The sequence below is a fragment of the Erinaceus europaeus genome, chromosome 13 (genome assembly GCF_950295315.1).
Source record: "Erinaceus europaeus chromosome 13, mEriEur2.1, whole genome shotgun sequence".
Classification (NCBI taxonomy): Eukaryota; Metazoa; Chordata; class Mammalia; order Eulipotyphla; family Erinaceidae; genus Erinaceus; species Erinaceus europaeus.
The window spans coordinates 41,320,058-41,332,031 of NC_080174.1; the positions used below are offsets into that span (position 1 = coordinate 41,320,058).

An 11,974-nucleotide genomic window follows, 5' to 3' on the forward strand; every position below is an offset into this window, starting at 1 on the left:
CATTTGAGGGGATCCTCTAGGACTGCAGAGTGCCAGCAGAAGCTCCCCAATTCCCTCTGGCTCTCTTTACCAGTCCTTCCCCATCTGTAGTCCATTCAGGGCTCCTGCCCTCCCTGAGCCCTGTATCTCCTTAACCCCCTGCCCTCTGCAGTGACAGCTCCTAGCACTAGGAACATCGTGTGTCTGGATCACAAGTGGACACTGACACCCCTGTGTTCCTGTCCATTCACCCTCCACAGCATATACACAGAGGTATAAGAGCAGCAAACACAGGGTAGGAACAACAAACACATGGACAGGTGCTGGAACACCTGCATAGAGCCGAGGGCAATGAGCACCGGGCTTCGCAGCACAGTATACACCTGGCAGAGCCCCGGAGGACTAGACTGCCCCTCAGCAAACTGAGATGGAGGGCTTAGCCTCATACAGGAAACAGCATCAACCCCAGTGGGAGGTACCACCCCAAGCATGGGCAGCATGCTGCTCCTGCATCCTCTGAACTGTCCCCAGGTGAGGTGTGAGGCCTGGCAAATGCACACTGGCTAACCCCTCCACCACTGTAGTACAAGAGACTTTAATTTACCATAGAGATCTTTTTTATTTTTGCAAATATCTTCTTTGAAGATTTATTTATTAATTCTTGTTTAATATTTTACTTATTGGATAGAAACATAGGAATTGAGAGGGAAGGAGAGAAAGAGAGAGAAAGAAAGACACCCGCAACACTGCTTCACCCTCCTGAAATTTGCCCCTGTAGGTGGAGACTAGGGGCTTGAACCTGGGTCCTATAGCATGGCAACAGGCATGCTCTACCAGATGCATCACCACCCAGCCCCATTATAGAGAAGATCTTTTAATGACTCTGCCCCTGCTTCTGCCTAAAGCAGATCCTATCAGCTCTCCTCAGGCGGGCAGCTCCGGCTTTCCCTGGGATGCTAAGGACACCTTGACCTTGTCCATAGTCCAGCTCGCCATCTGTCTCTTCGATGGTGCCGCCACAAAATCAAGTGCCTCTTGGTGCCACTGGGTAAGACAGGTGAGAGAAGCCAGGGGCAAGTGGGTGTAAGCTAAGCGATGGTGCTGTGGGGTGTGCAGTCGGTGGTGCAGCTTCAGGTGAACGTACTGTGTGAAGCGACTCGGGCAGAGGCTGCACTGAAAGGGCCGTGCCCCTGAGTGCAGACGTAGGTGGGTCTTGAGGTTGCTGGAGCTGCTGAAGCGTTTGTGGCACATCTGATGGGAATGAGCACTGGCATGTCAGTTCTTTCCTCCTGGCTGCTTCAGATCCCCCTTGGAAACATCCACCAACCACCTCCATGCCAGTGCAGGCCCAGAAACTTCCCCCTGCCCCATGATTTCTCCCTGAGACCTGTGGTATTCTGACCCACTGGAGTCAGGCAGACTTGGATTGCTCTTCTAGTTCTTAGTGTTCCCTGTGTGAGTCTGTGTGACTTCCTCTCTGAGTCTTGTTCTCCTTATTGGCTCTATCTGAATGTTAATCTGGATGTTAACACCTAAGCTCAAAGGTATGGTGGACTGAATGAGGTCATCACATAGAACCCATATGCGTGGGGCTGCAGTTTCAGAGACTGTAGTTAACACTCATTGGAAGCTACTGCATGCCAGGAATTGTCCTCATGTCGCCTTCCACAGGACTCTGGAGAAGCATGACTCAGGACTAATGCAACTCCTCTATTCCAGTGAGAAAGCAGGGCTCAAAGGAACACACAATGGAAATAGAACTAGGGCTTGAACCCTGGCAGCCCAGACTCCTAACCATTATGTTGCTTTCATTTCTGCTTCTTAAAACAAAGAATCCCAGGGGCCAGGTGGTGGCGCACCTGGTTGAATACACATGTTACAGTGTACAAGGACCCAGGTTCAAGCCCCCAGTCCTCACCTACAGAGGGAAAAAGTTTCACAAGTGGTGAAGCAGGGCTGCAGGTGTCTCTCTGTCTCTCTCCCTCTCTATCTCCCCTTCTCTCTTGATTTCTGGCTGTCTCTAACCAATAAATAAATATTTAACAAGCAAAACAAAGAATCTTTTCCATTCTAATGTCCTAAGGACTGTTGCAAGGGGTTAACAATGAACCCATGTTACACATTATACACATTATGACTTTCAGTCCTCCTGAAAACCTGGGAAATAAATAATGAAGATCCACTCCTCAGGAATCCCCAACTTCATTATCCACCGCCCCCCACACACATACACACACAAACATACATTTCTGTCCCATTCCCCCAACCAAGACCTTCTAGAATAAGAGGGGCCATTATCAGCCTGTGTCTACTCCTCCTGCCCCAACTCTGGCCTTCTTCCCTGTTCCCACTTGCTCAGGAAAAGCACCAGGAACAGAGACTTGAAGTAACTTCTCCTCCTCCTCAGGGGGGCCAGGGACTGCCCATTAGCCTGCACAAGTATAAGGAAAAGAAGGGGGTCCTTACCGGGCACTTGTGGGGCCGCTCTCCAGTATGCACCAGGTGGTGCTTCTGCAGATGGGCAAGCTGGGTGAAGCTCTTCAGACACAGGGTGCACTGGAACGGGCGCTCTCCACTATGTACGCGCAGGTGAACCTGAGCCAGGTATGAGAGAAAGGCTGCCAACTGTCCTGAGGCCCAGCAGGGCCTGTGATCCTCTCTGGACCCCAACCCACATCCCCACAGGGCCCCTTCTGTCCTCAAGGCCTGCCCATCACCAGACTGCCGCCCCCTCAGGGTTTCTCTTTTATCACCCCCCAGGCAGGACACCCCCACTCTTGCTGCTTGCTCTATGGAAGAGGAGACAGCAGTGGACAGAAGGCCAGGAAAGGGATACTCTCGGCAAATACATCCTGAATCCTGTTTCTCAAAGTGTGGCCCCCAGACCAACAGCATCACCTGGGAGCCGACTAAAAAAATGCAGATCTGGAGCCAGGTTGTGGCCCAGCTGGTTGAGCATATGTTACAGTGTGAAAGGACTTAGGTTCAAGCCCCTTGTCCCCACCTGCAGGAGGGAAGATTTGCGAGTGCTGAAGCAATGCTGTAGGTGTCTCTGTCTATCTCCCCCTTCCCTCTCAATTTCTGTCTGTCTCTATCCAACAAATAAAGATAATTTAACAAAAAAAAAAATTAAATGTAGATTCTCAGGTCCAACCCAGACCCACCAAATCCAAATCTCTAGCCTAGGCTGGCAAAATAGCTCACTTGGATAGTGTGCTACTTCACCAGGTGTGTGACCCAGGTTCAGGCCTTGCCCTCACTACATTCAAGGAAGCTTTGGTGCTGTGATTTCTTTAACTCTAGAGCTACCTCTCTGCTATCAATCTTACTCTTTCTTTTCTTTCTTCCTTCCTTTCTTTCTTTTTCCAGATTTTTAAAAAATATTTATTTACAAGCTTGTTGTTCATTATTAATCACTAATAAAATTTAAAATAAATTTTAAAAAATATTTATTAATGAGAGAGAAGAGGAATAAAGAGAAAGAGAAGCAGACATGTGCTGCTGGGAATTAAACTTGGGACTACATGCACCACTTTTTTTAATTTTTAAAATTTTTAATTTATTTATTTGTGTAGAGACATAAAGAAATCAAGAGGGGAGTGGGGAAAAAGAGAGGGAGAGAGACACCTGCAGCACTGATTTACCACTTGTGAAGCTTTCCCCCTGAAGGTGGGGGCGAGGGGCTTGAACCAGGCCCTTGGACATTGTAATATGTGCATTCAACCATGTGTGCCACCATCTGGCCCCAAAAATATTGTGCTTATTTTAATGAAAGAAATATAGAAACACACACACACACACAGAAAGAGAGAGAGAGAGAAAGAGAGAGAGGACATATGGCTTATGGTGGTGCTGGGGATTGAATCTGGGACTTCAGAGCCTCAGGCACAAAAGTCTTTTGCAGAACCATTATGCTGTCTCCTCAGACCCTATTATTCTTTCTAACTAGGAAAAAATGTCAACCTGGAGCAATGAAGTCCTGGAGATGACTGGCCCCTCCACCCACCACCCACCAACACCCACCCCAACCACCACCAAAAAAAAAAAAAATCTCTAGGGCTCAAGTCTAGGAATCTGTATGTTCACTGGTTTTCCAGGTAGTTTGAAGGTCTTTAATGTTTAAGAACTTATCTCTAAAGGATCTAGAAGCATTGTTTCCCATAACCATAATTTTCCCTTAAATTCAGCATTTGCCAATTTGAGCATAGCTTCCCTTCTTGTGATGTTTAGTGATGCACTTATGGTCGCCCTCTGCTGGAAGATGCTGATATAACACCAACAACACCAGCTCTGATTTGTGGGATCCCACTTAAAAAGGTTGGTTGTCAGGTCTGTGGTCTAGACACTAAAATCTATCAGTGGAATCGAGGTGGTGGCTCACCTGTTTGAATACCCAGTACATCACATAGGAGTACTATAGCAAGGGTGGGGGGTAAGTTTGGCACTGTGGTGTTTCTCCCTCTCATACACAAGTCCCAGGGAAACACCAAATAAAATTAAATAAAATCTGTTTCCCCACTTAACCTTCAAATAAACAAGAGGAGGTTTGATTTAGAAGCCAGAAAGTGGTTGTTTGAGAAAGGGCTTTGCACACTAGGTGTTGAGAAACTGAGATCACAGTACAACTTCACCATTAAACAAAAGGAAGTTTGGACAAATCCTTCCAGAATAATGGAAGCCTCAGTCTTCCCATATGTAACTTAAATGGCATGGTCACTTAGACAGTCTTTTCAATGGAGGACTTCTTTCTGCAGATATGACATTGAGGCACTAAATTCAAGGTCATGGTCTAGAGACTGCCCAACAATTCCTTCCAGCCTTAAGGGCCTGCATTTGATAAGTAGAATGGGATTAGGAGCTCACTGAAGGGTCCCAAGGGAAGCCGCAGAGACTGGGAGGCAGATACCTTGAGGTTGGACAGCTGCCCAAAGCTCTTGCCGCACTCGTTACACTCATAGAGGATCCGGCCATTCTCTTTCTTCAGTGGGTAAGGCAACACTGTGGTGACTGCCCGGGAGCCTGGGTGGGCCCGCTTTGCTGGAGCCCCACTGATATTATGCTCCAGCTCAGGCAAGTAGCTCCTGGCAGCTCCAGGGCCTGCATCCTGGACCTGGGATGGCTGTGGTTGACATAAGGCTTGATAGATCTCTAGGTGGGGAAGCAAGGGCTCCCCCTGGACACTGTGGTGCCCAGGTTCACTGACAGCCCTCAGCAAGCTGGGTGTAGCCACGGTGGGATGGGAGGTGTCTTGGGACAGCATGAAGAGGGGGGTACATTGGACAGGTGGTAAGGCCCTATAGGGAAACAGGTACGGGGGAGGCAGGAAAAGTGGGTAGGTTGAATAGAAGGGGGGGAAGCAAAATGGGGGGTCTTTGGAGAGGAGAGCAGGAAGAAAGGGAGAGCAGAAAGCCATGGGGCTAAGGCTGGTTCTGTTCTGCCAAGGGGGTGGGGAAGGGCTGTTGTGAAGGGGAGAGGATGAGCAGGGGTTCCTCTCGCCAGCTCCTTCCAGCTGTCTGTCCATCTTGTCCATAATCTGAGCATCTGTGTTATCTGTGAGCCTCTCATCTGCGGAGCTGTCCAGTAGCCCCAGCATCTGGCACTCTGGAAAGGGAAGGGAAGACAATAGGGCCCTTCAGTATGAGGTGAAGCTGTGTCCCATCTAACCTGCCTGTCTGAGACTGGGAGAACCCTCAAGCTTGATTAGTGACTTGAGCAAGGTATTTCCCATGGTGGGCTCTCCTGGTCTACCTTGTACTTTCCAAAAAAAAAAAGAAGTCCGTATTTGTACACTGCTTAATAACTTTGCGGGAAGGGGCCAGGCAGTGGCACAGTTGGTTAAGCACACACATTATAGTGTGCAAGGATGCAAGTTCAAGTCCCTGGTCTCCACCTGCAGAGAGAAAGCTTCACAAGTGGTAAAGCAGTACTGCAGTATTTCTCTCTATATCTATCTCTCCCTCTCTATCTTCCCTTCCACTATCAATTTCTCTCTGTCATTATACAATAATAAGTAAATAATATATATGTAAAAAAATAACTTTGGGGGAGAGAAAACCATTCAAGACACCTATTAGATATCCAGGTGGGGAAGTCAAGTGGACAGTTGAATTAATTAGTTTGGAGGGTTGTTTGTTTATCTGTCTGCCTGCTTGCTTTATATATAGAGAGAAAGGGACCACAACACTGAAGCTTCTTCAGTACAGTGAGGGCTAGGGTCTAACCTGGGTCATGCACATGGCAAAGCAGCACACTAGCCAAGTAAGCTTTTTCACCAGTCCTAATCTGAAGTTTAAAAGAAAGCTATGGACCTAAGTGAGATCATCTAAGGGTATTACTTGATCTGTGTCCAAAATAGTAACCACTGGAGGCATATAATGACAATTGAATTAAAAGAAGTACCATTAAAATGTCAGTTCTTGTGGTCTGGGATATGGTGCAGTAGATAAAGCATTGGATTCTCAACCATGAGGTCCCGAGTTCAATCCCCAGCAGCACATGTACCAGAATTATAGCTGGTTCTTTCTCTCTCTCCTCCTATCTTCCTCATGAATAAATAAATAAATAAATTCTTTTTTAAAAAATGTCAGTTCTTCAGTTGTACTAGTCACATTTGAAAGGCTCAGTAGACTAAGTACAGCACAAGTGTGGCCTCTTTCCTGATTTCAGGGAGTTCTACCAAGCAGTACTTCCTTAGATAAAGTGAGCCAGAGAAGAAGGGTAGGAAAAGGGAGGGGACTGTGGAAGGAAAGGAAAGGTTACATTTGAGAGTCTGGGCATATGGAGGCAAGTCATCAAGGGAAACTGAGATGTATTAGCCAAGGAGGTTAAGAGTTCAGCTCAAAGTGACATTAAGCAAAATACTGAAAGTATTCCAAAGTAGATTTCTGCTTCAACCTGCATTTGTTTTCTCACTGCATTTCACTGAGCTGTTTTAAATCTGTGCTTTGTGCTGGGCTCCAGAAATGAAGGCCAGGCAGCATGTCCCTGCCCTTCAGAAATTCTGGTTGCACAGGGGAGGGGGTATTACAAAGCAACACACGTAGCATACAGCTATCTTGAGGTCTTATTTCTCTGGAAGAAGAAACTGGGCCTCTGATATGTGGCCAAGGTCATAGAGCTCGAAAGGGCACTGGAGGTGGGTTGCTACACTCAAATGAGTGCACATGTTACAGTGCACAAGAACCTGTGTTCAACCCCTCCTGTCCTCACAGACAGGGGGTAAGCTTCACAAACAGTGAAGCAGTGTTATTGATATCTCTTTCTCCCCCTGCTACTTCTTTCTCCCCCTGCTACCTCCTCTCTCTTCTCTCAACTTCTCTGTCTCTATCAAACACACACACACATACATGAAAAAGCACTGGGTCAGTGATCTTGGGTCCCCTCCACCCCTCTCCCTCCAAAACCTAACATCTCCCAGGAAAGCACAGCCCTGCACCCTGGCCTTACTTGTGATAAAAGAATCTTCTCCAGGCCCTTGTGAGGGTGTACCCACGGCTGCGGGTTGCAGGGTACACAGGTATAGGTCCCGGCTCTGAGGACACGTCAGTGGGACGGGGCACAGCCAGCTGCCAGGGGATGGGCCATGGGTTTCCACAGTGTCCAGAGGTGGCCTACAGGCTGAGTAGACCTGGAGGGTGGACAGCAAGGAGCTTGGCAAGATAGAGAGACTGAGAGACTGGGCCCACTGGACCCCTAGTATAGTCACACTCCAAGTTTTGTTATCAAAGGGAGAGAAGCTAAGGCATTCCCTTCATGTTTGTTACTCAAATGGCTTCGCTTTCCCTCATCTAGAGATTTCTCTGCTGCAGGGGAGCGGGTGGTGGAGAGGGATGCTTTTGCTTCCACCCCAGGATTGGGCTCCCTGTGCTTCCCAGAACTCCTCCAGCCCTGTCTTCCTCCCAGTCTGCTTTCCTAACCACACTCAGAGCATGTACTATGTCTTAGATGGAAGCAAGGCTTTCAAAGGAAAAGCCTCATCAAAGACTGTGAACATAACTAATGGTCCTGAACCCCTCTAGTAAGGCCTAGGCAATACAGCCAAACCTGCTACATGACCCCTGTCCCTTCTCATTGCCTGCAAGAGAGACTCCACTGGGCATGGGAAAGGATCTCTGGAACCCCCATTGCATGTTGTCAGGATGTGCTAGGGTAGGGAGGGCTCAGGACCAGCAACTGATGGGGACCTATGTCCCTTCAGATTGTCCCCCACATCCTCCTAAATACTCCCCACTATAAGCTGGTTGGCCTCAGAGATGGGATAGGAACCCAACTTACCTGGTGATCTTGACAGAGCTGAAGGTCCATGCTAGAGAGGCTGGAGGACAGGGAGCCCTCTATGCTCCCCAGGGGCTTGGTCGTGTAGTCATGACCCAATTCTGGAGTGGCTTTCTCCTTCATTGCCCCACCACCTTCAGGGAAGACAGGTCAGTCATAGGTGAGCAGTGACATTCCTCCAAACAGAAGCCTGGTTTCTAGGAGTGGTTCTCCCACCTCCCACCAACCAACCATGTGGCCCTGAGCCTCTTACTGTGAGCCCTAGCCTCGACTTCCCCATTTGCATAATGGGAGGTTGGACAAGCTGGTGTGTGAAGAGTGGCAGAGGCTGACACGGAAAAACCAGTGGAGCACTCCTGGCTGCAGCAGGAAGAGGGCTGAAGGTACGGAGCAGAGCTGACCTGGCCCCACCCTCAGGGAAGGTCCTTCAGGAGCTTACTTCCCAGTGTTCTGGAGACCTCAGGGAACAGTCCTGACTCCCCCTCAGAGCCACAGGGAATCCATGTTCCAGTCCCTTTCATGTTGATTTGTCCATACAACTTTTAGGAAAACTGAGGAAGCCCCAGTGTCCTGCCACCCACTACCCAGGCTCAGCTCTATGACCAGAGATAGTTTTAGAGAGTATCCCTGAGAGCTCAACTCTCTGCTCACCAGACACCCACTCCTCTGCCCTCCCTCATGGCACAAGTACCATCTCAGCCTGTAGAGCCCTCTCCTCTCCTTAGCAATTTCCTTTCCCTCCTTAACCCTAAGTGGCCCTCAGAGCCTCTCTCAGTCCTCCCAGACCCTGTCTCCTGGTCCTTCCCCACCCCCATTCTACTAATTCTGTCCCAGGTCTTAACTCTCCACCACCTCCCAACTGGAGCCACCTTCACCTGAGTGAGGCATCTTCACCCAACTCTGCTGAAGTCCCCTCTGGCTGGGGAAGGTGGGTAGATGGATGGGTGGGCAGGTGGGCAGCATCAGCCTCTGGCTGTGGTTGAGGCCCCAGTGGGTGTGAGAGATGACAGGAAGGTGTGACATTTGAAGTTGCCACAAATAGTAAGGGGGGGTAGAGGCAGGCAGGGAGGGGCCCAGCCAGAACTAACTGGGGATGGGGAAGCGGGAGTCACCCCCCTGACGTTACCACCCAAGATAGTTCTACTGGACAGTGTGCCAATTTGGCAGGGGTTGGGACAGTGAGGCTATCAGCGTTTCTGGAGGGTGGATTGGAGAACCCAGGTGACTGAACAGGAGAAGCCCAGAGAAGTATTCCAAGGCCTTAGGGATTGGGTGCTTGCAGAGACAAAGAGACAAAGCAGTCAGTGATGATGATGGCAGGGGAGGCAGAGATGGTGACAGGAGGGACAAACACAGGCAGTGCTGAAGTACAGGGTGAGAGAAACACAAGAACCTGATCTTTTGGAGGATTGATTCAAGAGGCAGTCACACATCTTCCTCCTCCTAAGCCTATTGCTGGGCTCCCTCTCCCAGGAAATACTTTTCCTAATCCAGATAGAGAACTGACGCCAACAGGGAAAGAAATAATTCACAGCAAAATTCTCATAAGGCAAGACCAAAGCAGGCTGGGAATGGCATAGTGGCTAAAGCACTAGACTTGCTTAGGTGAGGTCCCATGCTTGGTCCTCAGCATAGAATGTGTCAGAATGATGCTCTGGTTTGCTGGTTTTCCCTCTCTTTCACTAGTGTGTGTTGTTAAAATTCTCGGGCTCTTGCTGGGCGGTTTAGCTTCACGGCGGATAACAGAGACGCGGAGACAACGGCTGGGCAGGGAAGCTGTATTTCTTTATTCAGGAACAACGATTCATAAACTAACACAAACTAATCACCAAACAGAACTCTGCTGTCTCTTTGCGGCGGCGCAAGCACTTTTTCCTTTTCTGTAACTCGGGAACTCTCCCTTACTCTCGAACTCAGGAACCGTCTCTTACTCTGGAACTCAGGAACCCAGGAACTCTGTCTCTCTGGCACTCTCTCTTACTCTGTAACTCGGGAACCCTCCAACTCTGGCACTCTGAAACTCTCGTACTTGAGAACCCTCTGAAACTCTGACATACTGGAACTCTCTCTTACTCTGTAACCCAGTAACTCTCTAACTCAGGAACTCTCGGACTCAGGAACTCAGGAACATTGGCCTCAGGAACCCTCTCTCGGGGTTCCTTCAGGCGGGGCCAAGCAGGCCCGCGAAATTAATTGGACTGATCCAATTCTCTTGGCGGGGGGAGGGCTAGGACAAACCAATGTAAAGCATACGACAAGTGTGTGTGTGTGTGTGTTTTAATGAAGTCCCCATGACCTAGGAGATGGTGAACTGTTAGACTTAAAAGCATGAAAGTGGGAGTCCGGCAGTAGCGCAGCGGGTTAAGAGCACATGGTGCCAAGCACAAGGGCCAGCTCAAGAATCCCGGTTCAAGCCCTGGCCCCCCACCTGCAAAGGAGTTGCTTCACAGGCAGTGAAGCAGGTCTGCAGGTGTCTGTCTTCCCCTCCTCTCTCCATTTCTCGCTGTCCTATCTAACAATGACAACATCAATAATAACTACAACAACAATAAAAAAACAAGGGCAACAAAAGGGAAAATAAATAAATATACATAAAAAAAGAAGTATGAAAGCATGAGGTCCTGAGTTCCATCTCCAGCATTGCATGTACCAGAGTGATCCTCTGGTTCTCTCCTCCTCCTTCTCTCCTCCTCTCCCCCACCTCCCCCTGCTTCTCTTCCTTCTCCTCCTTCTCCTCTTCCTCCTCCCCTTGCTTCTCTTCCTCCTCCTCCTCTTCCTCCTCCTCTCTCTCTAAAATAAATATGTTTTGATGGTGTCCCTATTAGCCAGGAAAGAACTATTTATAGAGCAATGCTATGACTCCTGTGAGTGGAGGTTCCTGCGCTCCCCCCCCCACACACACACAAATACACACAGGGCTTCCCATTTTCTACTCAGACCACTGTATCTGCCCCAGTGTGACAGAGAACCAGACAGTCATCCACTCCACCTGAGTTATGCCCCTGGGTGGCCTGGAGACCACAGGGATAGCTCAGATAGCTCAGACTCTCCGTCAAGAGCAGCTTGTGGTATGAGTATGTGTCTGCCTCCTCAGCCCACCAGCTGCTCCTCATTTCTGCTGTGGCCTCTGTTACTTCCTGTCACTCTAATCTGCCCACATGACTGGTCCCTCTGTGTCTGTGGGTATCTTGAGGATAGAAGCCATCTACTCTACTCAGTTTTTGTTTCCTATATAGACATTTTTTAGTTTAGTTTGTTTGTTTTGAATGTTCAGCATCTGGATGTCCCAACCCCACCCTCACAAGTCTGGAAGGATGCAGAAGGCAAACTCCCCACTAACAGCCAAAGGGACATATACTTAATGCTGACCTTCCTAGCCCAGAACACACTGAGGGTATGAGACATGACCAAGATAATCAGATGCCCAAAACACCTAAACTGTGGGTCAAAAGACAAGGACTCTAAGGTGGCAGGTCAGTGAAGACTCTTCTCTGAATGATGCTGTGCTGACTTGCAAGAAGCAGTGAAAAAGAAGAGCTCAGAGGGAGTCAGAGAGCATAGTAAGAGAGAGATGATAAATAGATAGATAGACAGACAGACAGACAGATAGATAGGAGGGAAAGTGAACAAGAAGATCACTCTGGAACATGTGATAACAAGAATCAAACTCAGAACCTTATGCTATCAAATCCAATACTGTGTCACCTCCTGGGCTTCCCCA

The 11,974-nt window shown here is 48.8% G+C and overlaps 1 protein-coding gene across 1 annotated transcript; it reads right to left on the bottom strand.

The window, feature by feature from the left end:
• Positions 1–672: 672 nt before the first annotated feature.
• ZNF683 (zinc finger protein 683) lies at positions 673–8,397 on the bottom strand. Its single transcript, XM_007522610.2, has 5 exons — positions 8,254–8,397; positions 7,426–7,606; positions 4,886–5,580; positions 2,446–2,574; positions 673–1,230 (listed from the first exon to the last, which is right to left on the bottom strand). Exons 1-5 carry the CDS (start codon positions 8,374–8,376, stop codon positions 904–906), a joined length of 1,455 nt encoding a protein of 484 aa, XP_007522672.2. The 5' UTR covers positions 8,377–8,397; the 3' UTR covers positions 673–903.
• Between the last annotated feature and the right edge of the window lie 3,577 nt (positions 8,398–11,974).